The 25,166-nt window shown below is 34.2% G+C and overlaps 1 protein-coding gene across 6 annotated transcripts in view; it reads right to left on the minus strand.

The window, feature by feature from the left end:
- NOL4 (nucleolar protein 4) overlaps positions 1 to 25,166 on the minus strand; it is a 367,452-nt gene that overhangs the window by 253,793 nt on the left and 88,493 nt on the right. For all 6 annotated transcript variants that reach the window (XM_079109334.1, XM_079109333.1, XM_079109338.1 and 3 more), the window contains 3 exons: positions 18,716 to 18,827; positions 17,646 to 17,758; positions 7,348 to 7,480 (listed from right to left, as the gene is read on the minus strand). In XM_079109334.1, the coding sequence (XP_078965460.1) occupies positions 7,348 to 7,480; positions 17,646 to 17,758; positions 18,716 to 18,827 (358 nt within the window). The remainder of the gene's footprint in view (positions 1 to 7,347; positions 7,481 to 17,645; positions 17,759 to 18,715; positions 18,828 to 25,166) is intronic.

Genomic DNA, 25,166 nt, shown 5'->3' on the forward strand with positions numbered 1-25,166 from the left:
GAGTTAGGGAAGAATAAAGTTACTTTAGATCAGGTAGAGGGAAGTGAAGTGGGGAAGGGGAATGGGAGCAGGAAGGATAGTAGAGTGAAACAGACATTATTACCTCATGTACACATATGACTGCATGACCGCTATGATCCTACAATATGTACAATCATAAAAATGAGAAATTATACTTCATTTATGTATGATTTATCAAAATGTATAAATGCATTCTACTGTCATGTACAACTAATTAGAACAAATAAAATAATTTTTAAAATACTATATACATTGCAATTGTCAATAAGAAACAGAGATAACTGAAACCCATACATACATACAAATTAACTCTCATTCAGAAGGTACTGACTGAAGTTGGCATTTGAGCAGGCAGGCCACCCAGCTTGATTTGCCCTGTAGACTGTTGCCATTTTGATACTCCAGTAATAGCTGGATAGAATCGTGAGGAGTATCTTCAAATAATGGTCTAGAACATGGGCTCCCACATATCCTGCATGTTAAACCATACCATCTGAGGTTGATCATATGAATTTATATTTTTAAAAATAAACTCCCAATGTAGGACATGTATGCTTCCAGCTCAGCATATATTCTAAATTAGAATACAAAAATTGGTGAAACTCCCATTTCTAGATTTCTTTACCCACTTATTTATCTCACAATTACGTCGTTCTATTTTTAATATGTTCCCTTCAGTACTTCCACAGGACTATGACCATTTTACATGTGTACAAGTCATAATATATGTGGTATACATGTGTGTGCATTATTACTATCTGAAACAGAAATACACCCTGGTTTAAAAACATTTTATTTTTATATTCTTCATGTTCTAATGTGAGTTATTTTAGAGCTTGAACAATTAAGTTGAACCAATGAAATATGAATATCCCAGTAGTTTATTTTATACTGTTAACTCAGAAAAACAATTAAATTGGTTCTTGGAAAATTGTACCAAGAATGGAGTCAAATGGTTATTTCAAAATGAAACTTTACATCTGTTTCTAAATCTGACACTTTTGCCAGATAACCTTTAATATATACATATGTATGTGTATGTATGTATATGTATGCTTAATATATACATATATATGTATGTATGTTGTAGTGAGAGGCAAAGATTCCCACTATAACAGCCAAAGGGCCCAAAGAAAATATTTAATATAGAAAAATGGAACTTGGAAAATATTTAATATTTAAGTGGATTTCTTAATAATACCTATTTATTCAATGTGTATTATTATTGCTGTCATCATCATTATTATCATTTGAAGGAAGTACACTAGATTATTATTTTATACAATATCCATACATCCCTGCAAGCAGGAATCTAGCTGGATTCTAAAAGTGGATATTTGTTCTAGTCATTTATTCTAGTCTAATTAGGCCTTGAAGGACTAAAAAGATATCAGTGAGATTCAATTTTTCCAAGGGATATTCAAAGTAAGAAACTATTCCAAGTTTTGGAAACTGACTTCTGACCTGTTGACACTTTTTTATAGGCATATTGTGATTTTATTAGAAAGTAAGCAATTCAAATAATTAGAATGCAGAATATCAGTGTATTACTTAATTAGAATATATTTATAAATCATTATTTAAAATCATAACTTATTTAACTTCTATTAAACTCTACTGAATTTTTGTTATTTCTAGTTAAAATTCACCTATTCTTAGCAATGATCAAGAAACAAAAGGTCCCCAATATACATTATAATTATCCACAATTGTTAACATTAGAAAATATATATGCTATAGTTTAATATTTGCATGTAGGTTAGTCACTCAATTTCAATTCAATTTTTTCCATTTCTCAAAATAACTTGGCCAACTGAAGCATATAAACACATTTCTATATTGCAAATATTATGAGGAAAAGGAAAGACTGTCAAATTCTGGAAAATAAACTAAGCATTTCCAAATGCTAACAGAATTATCAAATATATCCTTGAAAGAAATGTGCCTAGATTATGTATTTTCAAAGTTCATCATGTGTAGAAGTTGAAGCTAATATTGAAGAACCAGCTCTTTAAGAGAATTCAATTCACAAGTCCTCCTCCCTCTTTGGTTGTTTCTAAACTTACTATATCCATTTACTTGGCACACTTACTTGTTAATATCAAACAAGCCATTTGTTGAATAATGAAATACAGTCATGAGCCATATAACGACGTTTTAGTACATGATGAGCCACATATGTAATGGTGGTACAAGAAGATTATATTTAGTGACATAATAACTGTCTTAGTGTAAGCATACTCTATGGCGTTCTTATGATGCCATCACCTACCAATGAATTTTTCAGATATGTCCCTGAATGCCTATACCAAATATCATGCAAAAAATAACCTATGTTAAAATAATCTCTATATTACTCTGTTGATTAAACTGACATATCACAATCAAACAGCATTTACTATACTCTCCCAAGAGCAATGCATTATATGATGTCACAACCAAATCATAGGAAATGGTTCTAAAAGAAAATGCACATGTTTTCCTACTCTAATCCATTATTTTTAAAGTTGATTAAGTTGAAATGCTGAGAATGTGGAAGTATGCCTCAACTTCCCTTTGAATTCCCATATTATCATATTTTAAAGAAAACGATACAATTTGTTGTAACTGAAAAATACAGAAATTCTTTTCTGTACAAATGATCTTTGTGAGTTTAATAAAGAACAAATATTCCCTTACAAAAATATCAGTAGTTTATTTTATGCTGTTACCTCTGAAAAGCAATTAAATTGATTCTTGGAAAATTGTCCCTCTGTCGGAAGAAGTCAAATGCTTATTTCTAAACGAAACATTATGTCTTTTTCGAAAGCTGACGCTTTTCTTTTGCCAGATATGCTTTTAAAAATAATCTGAAGTAACAAAAACAGCATAGTACTAACACCTAAATAGACCTGAAAACCAATGGAATGAAAGACATAGAAACAACCACAAAACTATAGCCATCTAATATTCGACAAAGGTGCCAAGAATATATCTTGGGGAAAAGATAGCCTTTAAAAAATGGTGCTGGAAAAACTAGATAGATATGTAGAAAAATGAAAGTAGACCCTTGTCTTTCACCCTGCACAAAACTCAAATTGAAATGAATCAAAGACTTGAAAATTATAGACCAGAAACCTTACAACTGCTGGAAGAAAACTTAGGGTCTATGCTCTATTATATAACCGCTGCTGGCACCAATTTCCTTAACAAGACGTCTAAAGCACAAGAAATAAAACAACAATCAATAATTGGGATGTCATTTATGGAAAGCTTCTGCACAACTTAGGAAACCACAAAGAGCATGAAGAGAGAACCTACAGAATGGGAGAAAGTCTTGGCCTGCTACTCCTCCAATAGGGGATTAATATTCAGAATATACAAAGAACTCAAAAAAGGTAACACCAAAAAAACCCCAATAATCCAATCAATAAATGTCAAAAGAACTAAACAGAAACTTCTCAAAAGAAGAAATGCAAAGACCAATAGTACATGAAACAATGTTCAACATCTCTGGCAATCAGGGAAATGCAAATTAAAACTACACTAAGATTTTGTCTCACTTCAGTCAGAATGGCAGTGATCAAGAATACAAAAAACAATGAATGTCAGCGAGGTTGTGGGGTAAAAGGTACACTTGTACATTGTTGCTGGAACTGCAGTCTAATACAACCACTCTGGAAAGCAGTATGGAGATTCCTCAAAAAAATCTAGGGATAAAACCACCATATAACCCTGCTGTCCCACTGCTGGTTATTTTTCCCAAAATATCTAAATACCAGCATACCACAGAGACACAGTCACATCAATGTTTACAGCAGCACAATTCACAATAGCTAAAATATGAAAGCAACTCAGATGCCTGTCAATAGATTAATAGATTAAGAAACTGTGGTACATACACACACACACACACATACATACATACATATATATGTATATATATATGCATCTCTTAGCTCTAAGAAAGAGGAAATGTAGGCTGAATTAAACAAGAGACATAATATTAGTTACTGTCATAAAACAATGATGACAAAATTATCTGAGTATGTATGTACATATGTGACTCTGTGTGTGTATGTGTGTGTAGTGTGTGTGTGTGTGTGTGTGTGTGTGTGTGTGTGCCTATACAGGAAAAATAAGGATTATAAAGTAGTTTGGCAATATGAGTTACTTAAAGGAGTATCATTGTCATAGGGAAGGAAAAAAGATGTCATGTACAACTAATTAGAACAAAAAAAATTCAAAAATTTAAAAAAGAGAAAGACATGCAAAACTATATGACAAATCATGATTACGGTTGAAAGTTATATTTTAATCATTTAAATAACAGAGCATTTAAGAACTATCTGAAATGGAGCAAATGAAAGGAAAATTAAAAGCATGAAAAGATCCATTAATTAATAGATTTGCATTCTAGAAGGGAAACAGCTAATCAGTCAGAAATATACTGTTTCGTACAGTAATAAATCCTCTGAAAAATGTTGGCAATTAGGAAGTAGGTTGAGAGAGACAGTCCTGAGTGCTATGAAGATGTCGGGGTTTAGGGAACTGAATTTGTGATTCACTGGGTATTACTGAAAGCAACATGACTAGACGTGATCTCCTAGACAGAGAATGTATGGAGAGAGCTAAGGAGTGCACTCTGGCTTCCATAGACTAAGACCTAGAAAAGCAGCTTGAGGAGATGACTGAGAAAGCAAGCCCACAAGGAATCAAAGGGGAGTTTTCCCTTAAATCTCAGTGCTAGGGGAGATAAGACCCGAGGATCAGTCTACGAATCAGCAGCACCAAGCCTGCTGGTGGTCCTCTGGACAAGGAGTGAAGAGGTCTGGCAAGGATGGGCACCTACTGAGATGAGCCCAGAAGAGTAAAGACATGAAATGACAGTCAGTGAGTTGCCCTGTAAAGTAGATTGTAGGGGTGGTGCCCATGACGGAGGCAATGAATGAAGCAGCACCATGGGATGGACTATGGTTTTCATGATTTTGTTTCCAAATTCATGTTGAAACCACCCCCCAATTCAACCATTTTAAGAGGTGTGGCCTTTGGAAGTTGATTGGGTCATGAGGGCTCCACCATTATGAGTGGGATTAGATACTCTTATAAAAGGACTTGACAGACCCCTTCTTGCCCACCCCTCTCCTGCCCCCCACCATCCTTTCCACGCTGTGAGCACACAGCATCCCTATGCTCTGGAGGAGTCAGAAGCAAGCTGCCACCAGACTCAACCTGTGTCTTGGACTTTCAGCCTCCAGAACTGGGAGAAATAAATTTCTCTTCCTTAAGAATTGCCCAGTCTCAAGTATTTTGTTTCAGCAGCATAGACAAAGATGTTGTCCGTGCAGGTATTTTATGGTGTCATGTTTGTGCACTTATTCTAGTAATCCAGCAGGGTGAGAAAAATCCCTGATTCAGGAGTAAGAAACAAAATCGCAAGAGAAAACTCAATGAAAAGTGGAAAAAAAAATCTACTATGTAAGGAAAAGGTCAGGCCTAGACTGGAGAAGAAACAACTACTTATGTCTTTAGCCTCAAAGCATACATCAATGTATCATGACAAGGTGTTTTCCCTAAGGTGTTTACATTAAGGGTAATTCTGAAGTTAGTATACTGCATCTTTTTAAAATCAATATAGAAATTTATCACATCATTTGTGCCCAAGCCAAAGGTTCATGATTGGCAACTCCAACTAAGAAAGCTATGAGTTTTGTTGATGGGAAAGATCCTCCTACTATGTTAATTCTCCAAATAATAGACTAAAAATGATGAGGGTATAAATAAATAAAACACAAAAATAAATATTTGAATACAGTGATATATGTTACCAATAACATTTTAGTTATTCTATGAAACTGGTGACATATAATCATCATTAAAACAAACAAACAAACAAAAAACTCCAAGATTCTGGGCATAGTGGTAATCCCAGGGTCTCAGGAGGCTAAGGCAGGAGGATCACAAGTTTGAGGTCGGCTTCAGCAACTTAGTGAGGCCTTAAGCCTCTTAAGCAACTTAGCAAGACCCTGAGTCAAAATTTAAAAATAAAATAAAAAGGACTTGGGTTTTAGCTCAGTGGGAAAGTGTCCCCGGGTTGAATTCCCAGTGGGTTTAAAAAAAAATTTTTTTTTTTTCAAAGAATGTGTACTCATGATTTTAAGAAAAAAAGAGATAATTTATATCTAAACCAGAAGAATTTCATACTGCAATAGCTATCATATTGTGTAGCAAAACAAGCCATGATTTTAAAGTCACTGATAATCAATGTTCTTCTCCTTTTCTCATTCCTCATGCCAACAAGACATCAACATCATTTAGTATCATTTAAAATGAGAAAAACAAAAGTTTTCCTTTTTTGTATGCTTAAATCTGGAGATATCTTAAGCTTTGCCAACATAGACAGAATTTAAAAAGCAGCTATGAAATACAGCTATCTTTTGCAGTTTTTGATAAAAGCATCAGAGAAAACAAGTAAAGTTTCTTCCCCCTAACTCCAGATGTAGGACAAAATTAAGCAGTCAAAAAGTTCACATAAACTGCTAATTATAGAAATAGTAAACTAATTTTGAATAAAATTACTGTTTCCTTCTATTTATCACCCTTAGTTTTCACCCTTAGTTTTATGATTACCCACATAAGGTACATTTACTTGTATATATAATCTAATATTTCCAAAGACAAAAATCTCCAATAGTTTTCAGAGATCTTGAAACTATCAGGCCTAAAGTGTTGAATACCATTATATTATTCAGTTTTATTCATAGTAAGAACAGTAGGTTGATTAGGCATCTTCAATGGGCTCAGCAATAGGAAGGAAGTCATAATCTTTCCTTTCCTTTCCTTTCCTTTGTGTTAAAGTAGTTCAAAATGATAGCAATGTATCTTCCTACTGAGCAAAATCATTCTGATAAAACTGTCCTTTAACATTCAAAGTTTTTAGTTACAACTTGTCTTTTAGGTAAATTAAAAACACCCAAATGAATCTTTTCATTCAGTCAGAAAACAATGTTCTAAGAAACCAAAGCTGGAAAATATTATTGTAGAAACCCAAACTGCATCAACTAAACACATTTCAAATTCAGGGAGCAAGACATGGATATGCTTAGATATTATAACTCATATATTTTTATAAATCAGTCTAACACTTTAGTTTTGAACAAGTACTTAAGTCTAAAAATAATAAAGTGGAGGATATAACCTGAGAATAGAGAAAAGAATCCCCATGGAAACCAATTTTTTAAAAAAATGGACAGGAGAGTTAAGAGGGGATTATGGCTTTAATAGATTCTGACTCACTGTTGGCTTCTGCTGTTTTGTTTATCTATTTGTTCAATTTGAAAGGCTTACCATCTTGCTGGCCATGAAGAGTCTGGGGACTTTGCATTCTTTCCTCAAGATTGGAGCTAAGATCAGAGTTCACAGCTGACATCCGTGTTGAGTCACTCATGTCAAATTCATCACTTTCTATTGAACTTTCATCCTGAAAATGGTTTTAAAAATATCAAGCGTCATAAAATATACTACATTCAAACAATGACCATTTTATCTACATGGTCAATTAGAGGTTATCCAGTAATAAGCTTTTATAGAACTCAGTAAAATATGTTACACAGTAACAGATGCTTGAAATAACAATGAAGTAAATTCTCCTTTCAAGCAATTTTAAGACTGGTGAATATTCAAACAATGTATCTAGGCCCACAAATATTTTAAAGATAGAATAATATGTTTACGGAGAATGTAGTTTGGAAAATAACCTGAGGAATTAAAGAACACTCCACGGTTTATACCCAGAAGACTTAAAATCAGCATAACCCACTGACAGAGCCACATCAATGTTTATAGCAGCTCAATTCACAATAGCTAAACTATGGAACCAACCTAGATGCCCTTCAACAGATGAATGGATAAAGAAAATGCAGTATATGTACATAATGGAATATTAATCGGCATTAAAGAAGAATGAAATTATGGCATTTGCAGGCAAATGAATGGAGTTGGAGAATATTATGCTAAGCGAAATAAGCCAAACCCAAAAATCCAAAGGTTGAATGTTTTCTCTGATAAGCAGATGCTACAGGCAAAATGAATTCTAATAATAGACAAACATACATGTTTAGAGTCAAAGTCTGCATTTGATATAAAGCAAGGCAATCTTGGTTCATCATCTATTTTTCCTTATAAGTGAATATAAACTGCACTATGACCATAAAACATGAGTTCTAAGTAAAATTGTGCAAGATTCATTTAGTAAAATCAGTTCACAAAATGGTTTAATTACCAAAAGGCCATTTTTCCAAATGACAAATTTATCAAAACCTATAAAATACTAACTTAAACTAAATCTAGGATATTTTGCTTTAGTCATTTCACCAAAAGCAAACTCCTTGGAGAATTAATTTTTTTGATAAATGATGTGCTTAAAAAGGCAGGGAGTGCTTAGAACCTGGTCAAATGTAAATGTTTCCTCAAAATCACCAAGTTAGACTTTAATTTGTAAATGTCTGAACTGAAAGTTTAACATTAATATAATAATCTGCAGTTGCAGTGTGAGTGGTGCTATTTTTTGTGCAGACACTGTTCTTCATATCTGCTCACTCAATCATCAACAAAGCCTGTAAGCCAGGAACTATGATTCACCCAATTCTATCTATGAAGAACTCGAAGCACAGGAAGATAAATAACTTCCCCCACTACTATATATCAGAACGGGGACTCCATATATGAAGTCACCCAGACTTGAGGATACAGCTTATTTGAATAAGAAGTGTTACCTTGGTTTCAAAAAATAACATACTGGTATCAGCAAAGAAGCTGCCATTGTTAGGGGGCAGAAGAGTTCTGGTAGACTAATACACTGGTCTTCTGGTCCTTAGGTCAGGCCCAGATGATTTTGGTGCCAATTCTTCACCAAAGGTCTGATTATGTCTAGGTTTACTGAGTAGCACCAGCGGTTCATTAATTCAGCAAGGAAATCCTACCTTGGCAGACCTCTGGGTAATCTGTCACACAGACTTCTGGTGACATGAACTCTCTCTGAGTACATTGTTCTTCTCAATTCTAAGAAAAGCCAAAGTATCTGATTCACACACACACACACACACACACACACACACACACACGCACATGCACACATATATACATATACATCATATATAATATATATTATGTTTATACATACACAAGCATATATATGAGAAAAATAAGAGAATCTAACGTGGACTTCAATGTAATCAGTGATACCATATTCATGTACATACATATATACACACAGTTATTCTTTACATGCACTAGACATAGTATCTATTGCTACTAAAGTAATTTAGAGGATATTTCAGAAACCAGACTTCCTGGGTTTAAATCCATGCTCTGCCACATATTAGATGTTTTATCTTAACCAAGTTAGTTACCTTTCTGTTTCTGTTTGTCCACCCATACAATGGGAAAAATTGTAGTACCAAACATATAGGGTTATATGAGGATTGATATATTTAAAATAGAACTATGTCAGACACAAAATAAGCACAATATAGTTTTATGAGACTGCTATGTAGAATATGTAATAAATTTTAGAGTAGTAAAAGATGCACACATAATATATGAACATGTGTAATACTATAAAATAAATTTTAGTAGCATAATAAAGGTGAATAATACCATATATGTTTATCATGCACTAATTAAAATAATAATAGTAATAATAAAATATTAATAAAAGGGAGATCATTAGAGTGCAGCAAGCAAATTAGAGAAGAGGGAGGAGAGGAGAGAAAGGGAAGATTTTGGAAAATAAGATTGATCAAATTATGTTACATGCATGCAAAAATATGACATAATGAAACTCTTATGTATAATTGTAATGCACTAATAAAAAACAGAAAATGTGTTTCTAACTGGCTTTGTGCTCCACATTAGCAGTTTTTACAAGTATTTCTTATCTATGCCACAAAAAGGTGACCACATATTACCTGTTGATATGGTATTTGTAAGTGTAAAAGGCATATGTATGTGAGAATGTATGTGTCCTGTGTGTGTGAAATGGTTGTACAAACTTCTACAGCATATGGATAATTAATAAACATTTTATCAGCACTTAAATGACACTCTTGTCAGCATGCTTTTAAAGAAATTTGGACAGAAGATTAAAGTGTTATGTAATCAAATGTACTGTTATATACTTTTGTTCTTTAAAAAAATCATCAATGTTAATGTATTTATTATCAGAAGTAACTTAACAATTGGGAAATTTTAAATATTTCCCTCCATCATGACCTATGAAATATAATTCACTTGTCATAATTTATTTATTTATTTATTTATTTATTTATTTATTTATTTATTTATTTATTTATTTGATGGTGCTGGGAATTGAACCCAAGGCCTTGTGCATGTAAGGCAAGCACTCTACCAACTGAACTATATCGCTAGCCCTCTCCTTATTTAAATATCAATTGTTATACATTTTTATGAAGAGCTTTAATCTGATTAAGTTCATTCTGTGAGTTCCATTCCAATTATTCATCAATGAAATTATTATATTTTAATAAAAGAAAAGTTTTGTGAAATGTCAGATTTTGGTTTTTTTATCAACATAGAAATAATGCTAATCATAGTAGGAAGAAGCTATGGAAGGTTTCTAAGAAAACCATGGTCAGCTACCATAGTAATTGTCTCCTTAAAATTTAGTTTAAGAAAAATCAGAACAAATATTTTACTATAAAAATTTTCTTTCCCTTTAAAAATGTACTTACTCATCTTTAAAATTTTTATTATTATGCTTCTATGTCTGTTTTGAGGAATTGCTTGAAATGGAGACATCTGATAAGCTCCAGGTTTCACTACAGTTTCCAAGTTTCAGATTTTACCTCTTAAGAATCTCTACCAAATTACCACTGATTCCCATTGCTATTGTCCTGATTGGTTGAAAATTTTGTTTCCCCTTTCCTGAATTACATACTAATCAATTCCTAATTATCCTACCCACTTCCAATTTCTCCCACACCTGTCCTACCTAACACCTACAGGCAAATTAATTTTACCACTTCTAATATGCCATTTCTCTGCTCAAAAGTTTGTTGCCATTGTCTAAATAGTGTGTGACTGAATTAATCATTTAGGATTTTTCGTAAGATTTCTTGAAAGTAATTTCCATCAATCTCAACTTTCTGGAGTTGTTTTTTCATTTACCTATGCTTAAGTAAAATTAAAGTCTATATTATTAGCAATGGTATGAAATACACCACTTCAAATTTTATTGTGTGTGTGTGTGTGTGTGTGTGTGTGTGTGTGTGTTTTGTTAAAAATTCAAATCCCCAGATCTCACACTCTAGGCCTGGAACTAGAATCTTGGGTGAGTTCCTACAATGTGTAGTTGAAAAAAGCTCCTGTATGTCTCTAATACTGCTTATTTGCCCAATGCAATTCCCGAAAAATTCTGCAATGGTGGAACTACTCTATAGTATTTTCTAGTCAATAAGGGAACTACTAGCCATATGTGGCTAGTAAATACTGAAATGTGGTCAGTGTTACTTAAAAACTGGACTCTTAGTTTTTATTAATTTTGATTAAGTCTCAAATTTAAACATTCACATGTAGTTAAAGACTACCATATTTAGCTGTGCAATTTTGGCAATTCTTCAGTGGTAAATCTTGAAAGTACATTTAGTCATTCACTATTAGCAATACAGTAAACAATCTAATACATAAATGGTTTGAGAGTTGACATGTCTTTGTATAAATTTCTAGTCAAAGCATATAAATATATTTCAAAATGTTTTAACAATCATTGTCAAACTCTCCTCCAGAAAGTTTAATTGAAACTCTCGCCAACAGTTTATAAGATCAACTGGATAGTATAATAGTATATTGTCATAAAATTTTTCTCAGTGTGATAACTCCAAATAAGTTAATTGATTAAAAATTTATCTCGGCAAACATGGGAAGTTATTTTTTGCATGGTTAATGACCATTGTAGTAGTTAGTCTCCAAAGATAGCTTCATCAGCTCCTTCCCTCACTGTACATGCATGTCATTACTCAAGTCAAGAGTCAGTATCAATTTCCCCCCTCCTTCGAAGTGAGCTGGCTTTGTTATTTTTATTTTTTATTTTTAGCTAAAAGAATGTGTCAAAAGTGATGCTATGAGAGACCCTGAAGACCAGGGAGTTTCTGCTTCTTGTCTCTTGGAAGTTAGCTGCCATGTAAGAAATCTGACTAACCTGAGGTCAGGATACTGTGAGGAAGCCCAAACTAGCTGGATAAATAGAGACAGATTATTGTGAGGAGCATTTAGGAACCAGATATTTAAATGAAGCTTTCTTGGACCATGTAGTTTATAGTTCAGCTGCTAACTGAGTATAACTGAGTAAATGGTCTTCATTTATGACATGGGTAACAAAAGAAATCCCTGAGTGAAACCATTCAGAATTCTTAACCCATAGAATAAAAAAAAAAAAAAAAATTGATCATTTATTGCTGCATTAAACCACTAAGTTTTGGGGATGTTACAAGGCAACAATTGATAGCTGAAAACCATCTACTTTTTCACCTTTATGATCCACCATTATCATTCTATTTACATTAATTGATTCACAACACTGAATACCTAGTAATAATTTAAAATCTATGTGCTATAGATGAGGCAGATGTTGGTTTCCAAAGTCAGGTAAATTTAGGTTCAAATCTCTGGTCTTCTCTGAACTAGTTTTATCATTATGGTAAATTTTATTAGCTCAAGGTCTTGGTTTCCTTTTTACAAAATGGCAATGGAGTAACGTGTCAGTTGTTATAAAAATTAAATTATTTGATACAGATAAAGCTTCTGGAACATAAAGCAGAGTTCCTGCTATCACTCTACAAGAATTTTTTTAAAATATGGATCCATTAATAAAATACTTAACAAAATTTACACTTAAGAAAACTACCCTTTGTTGCGATCATTTGCTTGTCCCCAGATTAGTCCTCCTCTTTTCTCTGAGTTTGTCTAGGTTCTTTTTGACTCACTTCAGTACAACTTGTGTCTAATCTGTGGGGATCCCAATATCGCTGGAAACATCCTGACTTGTCACATTCAGAAGCATTCCCCCAAAGATCTTCTCCTCCACCTTTTCCAGTCTGATTGCCCACATAATCATACCCTGGCCATTCTGTCAACTGACTGCAAATCTTCCATAACCTTGATTTCAAGTAGTCTATTCTCTGCACAGCATCTCAAATTTTCCGTATCCCCCCTTCTAGGATCCCAATCTCACCTAAATTTCTACTCCACTGATATTTATAACCCATTAATCCTACAGGCCTTTCACTGACCTCTCATCTCCCTCCTCACCTCTATCTGCTCAACATGGCTAAAATTCAATGTTTTGTCATTTTAATCTCACCCTTGTGTGCCACTTTCTCTTTTCACAAGACCCTAAACGTAATTAATTCCAATTTCCCCTTATTCTTATATCCATAAACATGATATTTATCCACAAACATCAACAGATATCCAAATGATTTTGCCTGAAATTTGCAGGAAACCCAAAAGAAGGCCATTTGCCTGGTCCATTTACTTCCCACAGTCTACATTTCTAATTTCCACCCTTTATTCTCTGCTTAGACTTCCAAAACTTTCTCAAACATCCTCACTTTTGCTTTGTATTTCATCTAGGAATTAGGAGCAAATGGAAGAACTTGCCCATTATCTGATCCCTCCTGTCTGTGCTCCATTCTAAAGCCCACTCTTACAATTTCGAAGGAACAAAAATCTCTACTAATTCCAATAACATGTCTTCATCAAGACTCCTTCCTTTCCCTGAATCATTGCTTCCTTTTGCTACAAAATTCTTGTCAATATGCAAATATGTTATTATTTGTTTGGTATAAGAAAATTACATATAATAACCAATTCATGTTCAGTTTCCACCTACAGCTACTACCCGCTTTTTCTGCTCTCCTCCATAACAAAATTCTTCTAATGACCTACCTGCCTCCAGTTCTCTCTTATATCCACTCTATTCAGGCTTACATCCCTACCATTCTATAATAACTACTCTTGTGAGGAACATTAGGCTACACACAGATTCAATTTTTTTGTCTTCTTTTAAATTGACTTACCAGCTGATTTGACACAATAGATTACTCTAGATTCCTCAAAATATTTTCTTCATTTTTCTTATAGTTCACAAACTCTCCTGATTGCTCTGTCAATACATTGGTTGCTCTTTCTTAGTTCTCTGTTGGTTCCCTCTGCATCTCTCAGGTGTCATACATTGGAATTTCTCAAGACAGAGTCACTGGCCTTTGTTTCTAAATTTATACTCATTACCTAAATAAGACCTCTGAGTGTGTGGCTTTGTATACTATATGCCAGAGATGCCTGGTGTCACATTCAACTGAGTCACTTTGTTCCTAATTCCACAGGTCAACTGTCTGAACAAACCCACCTGAATCTTTAATAAATGTCTAAATCTACTTGAATTTCAAATAAAAAGTTCACAATTGAACTCTAATATCATATATCAAATCCATCCTACCTACATTCTTTCCTATAATTAATGGCAACTTACTTAGATTAAAAACTCTGACGTCATCATTATGTCTTGACTTGCCTCTATACTCCAATCTGTCAGCAAATCTTAAAATATATTCATAATCTGACCTCCTCTCACTTCCTTAAGTACCAGCCCTCTATCTAAGACTCTATTGTCTTCTTTCCAATGTTCAAGACATTCATCAGGATCTCTTGTTAGATTCAACTAAATGTATACTCACAAAACCACCACTGGCCACCCTGGGCATCAGATTCATCTAAAAGGATGTACTAAGGGAAGGAACTCATCAGAAGCAGGCATTTTTCTTCCATGGGAATCCTTGCAGTGGGAATGCAGCAGAAGATATGGTTAACATGTCTTCATTAGCTGCCCCTGTGATAGCTCAGGTGTGAAAAAGTAGTAATCATTTTGAGTAGGTTGAGAACATGGCAAAGAAACCCCATGCTCCAAAACAGACAAAAGTATCTTATATACTCTATCATCATTGCTTCTAGGGTTCTGTGAGGCACATGTCAATTATAGGAATCATCTAACTCAAAGAAACCTAAAGATTTTTACCAGTGTCAAGTTTGATTACACAGTTTATCAACTGGGATCATTTTTGCCATTGTAAATGTCTTCAAGTAACAGGGTTGCCATTTCAATTGTATCAGGTTTACAGGGGAATAACACTAGAAAGTTTCCCAAAGTCCAAATTCTGATACAGAAAAGGGAAGGGTTGTGTTCACTCTAGACCACATGAATTTCCACAATAACTTTCTGCTGGTGTCCTTGCATCTCCTTTTCTTCTGTTCAATCTATTCCAGACAGAGCACCCCTGTTGATTTTGTTAAAATATTGATCAAATCACATGACTCCTCTTAGAACCCTTCAGTGGCTCCTCATGATTCCCAAAGTAAAATCCAAGCTGTCTTAAAATATAAAACCCCACAGGACCTGGATTTTAACCATCTCTGAAATTTTTTATCATTATTCTCTTCCTTGTTCATTCTGCTACCGCCATGTTGACTATCTTACTGTTCCTACAGCTACCAAACACACATCTGCCTCTGGAATCTTTCGTTATACTCCTCGGATATACACATACCTAATTTCCTTCAATTCTACTCCAATGAGACCTTCCCAGTGCAGGTATTTACTTATTTTTGAGGTGATGCTGATGGAACCTAGGGCCTCATGCATGCCCCACCACTGAGCTACATTTTGTAACCCCTAAATCTAAAGGGATTTTCATGCTTGGTTTTCCTATTTCCCTTAATAGCATTTAATATTTTTGTGTATGCATATTTTTATTATTTATTGTCTGACATGCTTCATAAAGGCAGGATTTTGTAAATTTATTCACTGCTTATCGCCAGGAGCACCAGATATGCAGAAAGTACTCAATAAATATTTATTGAGTGAATTTATTGGATTAAGGCTTATTCAAATTTAAATATAATTTATCACAAGCTATATCTCATTTGAATTCCATTTTAGTGTGACTTACCTTACTCAACCTCCTTGTTATCTTAATAATCATAATCTTCTAAAATTTTGTTAATAATATAACTAGTGATTTTTCTGAATATTTTAAGAAAGTGTGGATGCGGATTTAAAATGAAAGAATAAGGATCCATAAAAATGAAAGAATAAGAATTATTTTCCTAAGCCAGTTATAAATTTAAAAGGACCTACTGCCTTGATGTAAAATACTTATGATTTTTTAAAAGCCAGAGGACTCAACAAATGTAGGCTGTGTTGTTGGCTTAAAGTTAATTTTACTTTTTGGCCTAGAGGTAAACATAGCAACATCTAACTGATCTTCCTACAAATAATTTGACAGTTCTAACTAGTTTATGAGGCATTAAATTTTTTTCCAGTTATGTAATAAATCACAGGGATGATTTTTTTCATTCTCAAGAATGGATAGACACTAATATTTTCTTAATTATCATTATGTCTTTTGCCTAATGATTTCATTGCTATTTATTCAATCTTTTGTAGTTAGCCATCTGGTAATATGTAATCTGATACTGCCACTTTACTAATAGAAATATTCTTAGAGAGCATGCATTGAATAAAGTCTATTGAAGTCAAACAATTTTACAAATCCAATTTGAAATTATACTTGGTCAAATGCAGATTAAAATGATTGATTTGAGTTTTATGAGTAAAGTTGTCTCAACAAAGTAATTAAAAAATATTTAATGGTACTTTACCAAACAAAACCATATTTAAAAAACATATTTGAACATACTACCTATGTCAGAGAAATATGAAGGAGAAAATCTATTAGTTTGAGAATCTGTTCCTAATGTAGATAACCTAAATGTTTCTACTAATTAATGGCTACTAACTAGTTAACACAGATTTACTAAGTGACCCTGTTGTATATTAACTGTTTTAATACTTTTTGGAACATAAACAGAGTCCATAGATAACTTTAATCCTTGTCTTTAAGATTCATCAACCACAATGGTGATTGACTAAAATCCAAAAAAATACTCAGAAATATGCATTTAGTGTTCAATACATGCCAGTATATTTCTAGATTCTCACTATATAAATTAAATAGAATAAGTTGAAGCATCAAAATACCTCCAATTAAGAAATATTACCGCAAAATTTCTTTAGTAAATGCAGAGAACAAAAGATATATCAAATAGTGGCTAATATAAAAATAACTTAAAATATATAGAAGATATGAATGGTGGAGAAATAATTATACTTGAAATACCTATTAAATTGACTCTTTTGATTGACAGACGAAATAGCCTTAGCACTTAAATTTCCTAAGATGCTTACTTATTAAGGATACTTTGAAATTTTTTCCCTGATCTTTCTAGCACTTTACAAAGATTAGCTCAACCATGTAAGGAAAATGAATCTTTTGTAGGAATGAACAAATTCTCACATAACCCTAAGGTAGGTGTGTAAAGCCAGGAACTGTGTATCCAGGACTTGGTGTCTCTGCCCAGTTTTCCCATCTGTGCAATCCTGGTAATATTTCTTTCATTAAAAAATAAATAAATTACTGCCTGCAAAATGCCATCATGCTTAATGCTATAGTCATGGTTATCAAACTTCATTCCAATTTGTAAGTGATACAAACACAGATTTTTCATTTTACCTCATCTTGCTGTGAGTTTAGCAGCTGCAATTTCATATGCTTCATATAGGCCATGGTAATTGGCATGTTGTAGTCAATCATGCTGGTCACCAAAGTGGGAGGCTTTCCATTATCTGCAACAAAACATTTTTAATGGGTAATGAAAGTGACAGTATATTCTACCTGTAACTTCAGAAAGATCCAATTTGTCCAAATTAAAATAGGCTTCTAAATATCCAGGGTTTAAAAGCATTAGTAGCTGTGTAGTTGGATTGCAGAAAAATAAGTGGTAAGGTTTCACAAAGGTGTACTGACCCAAATTAACAATATGGATAAATCAACTATTTTTCACTACAGGGGAGCTTTTAAGTGTCCTGAGTAACAATGAATAAAGTTAATATAGTGATAAAACATAATTATTTGCATTTTTTGCTTTGTTATTATGATTACTTCCTATGTGTACTTCTGAGTGCCAAAGGAAATTTGTTTTTTTCTTTTTTTTTTTTTTTTTTTTTTCTTTTTTTTTTTCTTTTTTTCTTTTTTTTTTTTTTTTTTTTCTTTTTTTTTTTTGGCTAGGTTACTTATCTTCCTACACATGGGAAAAAACTAGCTTAAATGTATTTCTGAGATTAATTTAATTAGTGAGATAATTCATATTTAAGAAAATAATGTAGATAATCTTTAATCAAAGATAAAATCATAATTTTATGTAAAAGTTTTCATTGAAGGAAGTCCATGTTATTCATGATTTCTCAAAATAAGGAATTGATAGATTTAAAAGGACTTTGATAGAATCAATTTCCTTACTGAATATATCTAAAATACCATGCAATAATATGATCAATGAAAATTAAAACATTACTATAGAGAAAACTGTGGATTATTTTCCACAGTTGAAACTGTCGTCTAAGAATGGGCACTGAATTACTTTCTAAGTGGATATTCAAAATTCACTGCCTCCTACTTGAATAAATGAGATGATCTGACTTGTTGAACTGTTTCAGTCTACCTCGTTTTTATAAAATTGTGAGATATAAATTGCCATTATGAATAAAATTACTTTAAATCTCACTATTTGACACTGCGGCTACCTTTATGATCTGTTCCATCTGGGTTTAAATGCATTCTTTTCTGGCACTCTGAGCAGCTCATTAGAAATCGTGTCACCGCTTCTCTTGGTAGGAAGGCATAGCTCTCTGAAATCTGAAATGATTCACAAAATATAGGTGTTACTATATATGACGACTGAGCATGATTTAACAGAAATGATCATTGTATTTCCAAATAAGACGCATTATTCCATAATGGCAGGAAGCACAGTGAAAGCATGCACTGCATACCATGCATCATTTCAAGAAATATCTATCCAACTTTTGATTAGGCCTCTCTTCATAAGAGTCAATAATGCCAGGAGAAGAATAAAAGAATCCACCACATTTGGATGGATGTGTATATATATATATATATTTTGCATTTCTTTTAGAAAAAATAATCACAGTATACAGATATTCTAGTGACTTTTTCCTTATTGTTAAAGATTGCCAACATTGTTTCTTAAACTTACTGCTAGCAATATCAAAATTTTATCCAATTTCACATATATATTTTAAAATTTAGCCCCAAGGGGAAGCAGTAAATTTTGGATTCTATATAATGAGCATCTCTTCATTATAGCTTTGAAAAATATTTTAAGTGAGAATGAAAGGTACACTCAAAGAGAACTTTTGTATTTATAACTGCAGCGAATCATCCCTTCCACAGAAAATGACACACTTGGAAATGCACTCAGGCCACTGTCTCATTTATTTCACATTGATTTACACATTGATAGCTCACACTGATTTTTGGAGCAAGCTCTCCTTCGGTTTATACAAAATGTTCTTTTCAGAACTATGATCTAGAATCAAGTTAGAAATCAATACTCCTGTTTTGACAATTTTGTAAATATTAACTTTTAAAAAAAAAGGCATTTCTCTCATCAAAGAAAATAATAACAAGTATTATTTAGTATACTTAGAGATATTTAACAATCTCTCAATTTTCAATTTAAATCTGGTACCGACTCAGTGCTTGAGGTTCTTGGAATATCTTTTTAAAAGTGAAGAAATATTCTCAAAATGTAAATGCAAGCAAATCATTGGGAATATATTCCTTAAAAAGTCCACAAACAAATACTATAATTGAAAGGAAGATGAGTATTCTTTCTCAACAATCAAGAGCTTGCCTTCCCGAAAAATAAGAAACAGTACTTCAAAAAGCACTAAACTATAAAGCCAAATCCTGGCAGATCACAAGTGCCACTCAGCTTCCCCTCAATACAGCACAATTAAGGTAAAAATGTCAAGTATCCAAAAGAAGTAAGAAAAATCGACCAGAGATAATCAACCATGGATAAATCATAGATAAGCTAATTTGCAAAATTCATTTTGTAAATTCAACTACTTACACCTAAAATTTTCTTACATTTGCTTTTTTTAGTGTGAAAGTTACAATTCCAACTTGAATCTGACTACATAAAGTGATACAAACTTTTAGAAAATTGAAAAAATAATCAATTGTCAAAACCATTTAATAACAAGTAGTTGTACTGCTATATTTTTTCTCAGACTGTGTCTCATAATTATATTATGCAATTTTATCTCCTTAACTCAAGTTGAAAAGCATTGCAGATTGAGAGAAAAATCCGTAACAAAGAAGAAATGGTAAAACAGGGAAATTTGTCTCATGCCTTCCTTTCTCAGCCCCAAACATCCATCTCTAATTTCAACTGTTATATTTCTGACTATATTCAATAGAAAGTCCTGCTAACTTTCATCATCTTGTACATAAATATGCCATTCTCCAGTTCCTTAAATGATAAGAGAGTCAACCAGTCTCAAAATTAGGATTCTCATTAACTATACAACACTCGTTCTTGATTTGGCTGTGTTTGACAGAAGAAAATACTAAATGATTTATGTGTAGTTAAGTTTTTCATTACTTGAGTGTTTATGGATTTTACCATTTAATCTTTACAACACTGCCCTGCCTGAATTGCCATGATTATGGATCTGTATTTAACAGATGAGGAAACTGAGCTTCAAAAGGCTTTATGCATTTTGTCAATTAAGTGTAAGACAGAACTCACATCTGATAACCTGGTTCAGAGACTATGCCTTGAACACCTAGGTTTTACAACAACTCCTGGTAATAATTATTTAAAAAAATAGAGACTGTTTCATACATAAAGAGTTAATATATTAGCCTCACAGCATAGGCTAATTATTATAGTTATTCTAAAATGTTTATAACATTTCCTGGTGTGAGATTCTTTAAGTATAAAAGGAACCATCCAGTTTGAGGTGATCCTTCTGAATAGAAGGGGCAGCCAAGCACTCTGTGCCTTGTCTCAGGTTACAAAGTTCCACCAGAAACTTGCCAGACCAACCGCAACATTTCAGAGCTCCACCTGGAAAAAATTAACAGGCCATCTGTCCTGTTCCAGAACAGGCAGAACTGAGGGCTAAAATGATGTCTTAGTGACAATGTAATAATATAATAGACAGGAAACTAAATACACAGGATTTCCACTTTCCATGGAAAGTATGAGAAGAATGTAAATAGTTCTTTCTAAAGGAACAAGATTTCTTATTGTTAAGAGAAATTCACCAGCAGAGAAGCCAATCTGGGTCCCATATTTGAAACTAATGTAGGAGCTGAAATAAAGGCATGACATTGGTGACTTATAAGCAGTATTAATTGCTTTATAAAGCAACCAAACAAAACTAAGCTAACCGAAATATTTAGCAAACAAAATCACACCATTTTGACCTCCCTGCACTATTGCAGGAGGTGGTGGGGTGGGATCAGTGTTTCTAAATAGCATGCCTTTAAGTCAGACACAGTGGTTCACACCTGCGATTCAAGTAACCCAGGAGGTTGCCGTAGGGGAATGGCAAGTTTGAGGCCAGTCTAAGCAACTTAGCTATGTCCTCAAGCAAGACTCTGTCTCAAAAAATAAAAGGACTGGGGATTTATTTCAATGATAAAGTGTCCTAAATTCAATCTCCAGTACCAAAAATACATTAAAAAAATGAGTATTGTTTACTTGAAAAAGTCACTTGATGCTTTGGTAGAGTGTATTCCTTTTCAGATACTGAGCTTTAAAACAAAAAAAAATTGAACATATAAATCATTGCATTAATTTTTTTTACATCACTCTACCTTTGTTTTAAATGTGAACACAGATAATAACAATATACTTTCATTTTACTGGAATAAAAACATAATAATCATAGCTTTTGTCAAATATCACACAGTAGACTTATGAGAGAATTTGCCCTGGGGGGTCAAACTTCTGATATTTTGTCTGGTGAAACCCCAATCTTTATGGATATAGAATAAATTATAGATATTCTCCTAGTGAAATCTGCTTATCTTTCTTTGAGAAAATTTCCATCACAAACCATCTACAGGGTGTATAACAGGATAATGCAGTTATAGAAAATTTTATATTTAAAAAAATTAAAAATAGAATTGAAAAGAGTCTATCAATCAAAATGCTATTAAAGGACTTATATGTTCTGATTCATGAGTCATGGTATATCATAGTCTAGAAAGAACACTATCTGAAGGAATAAAATCAACACCTTGGGTAACATTTCCAGCTGAAGGATCATTTTCCTTTTATCTCTGTTACATATTGTGCATCTTTGCATACATTTCAAGAAAGGAATTTAGGGGCCTCCCAAGGTTTGGAAGGTTGAGGCAGGAGTATTGCAAATTCAAAGCCAGCCTCAGCAACTTATCAAGGCCCGAAGCAATGTAGCAAGACCCTGTCTCTAAATTAAAAAATAAAAAGAGCTGAGGATGTGGCTCAGTGGTTAAATATCCCTGGGTTCAATTCTCATTACCAAAAAAAAAAAAAAAAAAAAAGAGAGAGAGAGAGAGAGAAAGAAAGAAAAAGAAAAGAAAGGAATGTAGGACTTAAACAAATAAAAGCTCACAATATTGTCACAGAGTTATCATTGAAATGATAACTGGTACACAGCCAAGGTTTTGATATTTTTCTAGACATATTAAGAAACTGAAATGCCCATGATTTGTGATTTTATTTATGTGGGTTGTTTTTAATCATTCCATGCATACAAAAAAGGTGAGCAGTGTACACCACTGTACCTGTACAGAGGAAATAATTAATTTGCCTAGGTGTGTAAGGAACAATCTTGTTCAACTGAACATTTATTCATTCAAATACCTAAACACATAGGCTCTACATTTATCTCCCAATACTGCTGGATATGGTTCTAAGCACTAATGTGCCTGGATATATCAAATTATTAGAATCACATATTGATAGTTATTGGACTAATTTAAAGTGATTCTGAAAAATATTTTGATCAAGACTCAACACAAAAATTCTTAAGTGAAAAGTTCATATATAACAATAACCAATTAGACAAAAAACCAGACATACTGGTCTGCCCATCTAATTTGTATTCACTGTGTTCCTCAAAAACTTTCAGGAATTTCACATTAAAACCATAATGGGAGGATCCAAGATGGCGGACTAGAGGGTGACTGCATCTGCAGTCGCTCCAGAACCCAGGATTCAAGAAGGGGAGGCATGGAGAGACCCGGACTAAAATAGAGCCACAGGGTGAGTCTCCCCCAACTGGTGAAGCTCAGCCTGGGCAGCAGGCCCAGATTCTGGCGGCTTATTAGAGTAGGGCAGGGCAGCTAGAGTCTTCCCCAGGCAGCCCTGAGCACTTCGGAGGTGGACTCCTCCCACAGGGCCAGATACTCCAGCTACTTGGAGCAGGCCCCCCAGTGAGAGCCTTTCTGCACACAACTAGTTCCAAGTCCCTGATCCAGCGTGCTGCGAACTCCGGCCCACACGCTGCTTCAGAGACCAGGTCAGGGTAGCCAGGGACTTGCCCAAGCAGCCTGGCTCCCTCCGGCGGGAAGTGCCTTTCCAGGTTAGCTTCTCAGAGCAGACCACCCAGTGAGAGCCTTTCTACACAGAGCCAGCCACGAGTCCCCAAGCCAGCGGAGACCTCTGACCCGCAAGCAGCCTCTGGGACCAGAGCAGGGCAGCCAGAGACCTCTCCAGGAAGCCCTGCCCCCCTCCAGCCCCCAGGCTTTTTCCACGGAGCTATCCAAGATGGTGGACTAGAGGGTGACTGCATCTCCAGTCGCTCCAGAACTCAGGATTCAAGAAGGGGAGGCATTGAGAAACTCGGACTAAAATAGAACCACGGGGTGAGTCTCCCCAACCCGGTGAAGCTCGGCCCGGGCGGCAGGCCCAGATTCGGGCAGTTTATTAGAGTAGGGCAGTGCAGCTAGAGTCTTTTCCAGGCAGCCCTGGGCACTCCGGTGGTGGGCTCCTCCCACACGGCCAGCTTCTCGGAGCAGGCCCCCCAGTGAGAGCCTTTCCACACAGAGACAGCTCCAAGCCCTGGAACCAGTAGCGGGGTAGGGATAGCTTTCTTCGGAAGTACTGCATTATCGAAGTACTCCAAGACTTCAGGCTACTGAAGGCTGGGAGGTGATACACTGGAAATCTACAGGGACACTATAAGCAAATAGAGGAAATCCGCAATATCATAGAGTCCCATTGACATCTGACCAATATGAGAAAACAAGGGAAGAAAATGTCCCAAACAAACCTAGGTACTATATCAATAATACTCAGTGACAGCACAACAGAAGAAATGTCAGAGAGGGAGTTCAGAATGTACATAATTAAAACAATCAGGGAAGCAAACGAGGAGATGAAAGAGCAAATGCAGGCATTGAAGGAGGACATGAAAGAGCAAATGCAGGCATTAAATGATCACAACAATCAACAGAAGAGCAAATATGGGAAGCAAGAGATCATTTCAATAAAGAGTTAGAGATACCGAAAAAATACCAAACGGAAATCCTTGAAATGAAGGAAACAATAAACCAAGTTAAAAACTCCATAGAAAGCATAACCAATAGGATAGAACACCTGGAAGACAGAACTTCAGATATTGAAGACAAAATATTTAACCTTGAAAACAAAGTTGACCAAACAGAAAAGATGGTAAGAAATCATGAACGGAATCTACAAGAATTATGGGATATCATGAAAAGGCCAAATTTAAGAATTGTTGGGATTGAGGAAGGCTTAGAGAAACAAACCAAAGGAATGAACAATCTATTCAATGAAATAATATCAGAAAATTTCCCAAATCTGAAGAATGAAATGGAAAACCAAGTACAAGAGGCTTATAGGACTCCAAATATACAAAATTACAACAGACCCACACCAAGGCACATGATTATGAAAATACCTAACATACAAAATAAACACAGACTTTTAAAGGCCGCGAGAGAAAAGAATCAAATTACATTCAGGGGGAAACCAATAAGAATATCAGCAGATTTTTCAGTCCAGACCCTAAAAGCTAGAAGGGCCTGGAACAACATTTACCAAACCCTGAAAGAAAACGGATGCCAACCAAGAATCTTATACCCAGAAAAACTTACTTTCAGATTTGATGATGAAATAAGATCCTTCCATGATACACAAAAGCT

Source organism: Sciurus vulgaris (assembly GCF_902686455.1).
Source record: "Sciurus vulgaris genome assembly, chromosome: 13".
NCBI lineage: Eukaryota > Metazoa > Chordata > Mammalia > Rodentia > Sciuridae > Sciurus > Sciurus vulgaris.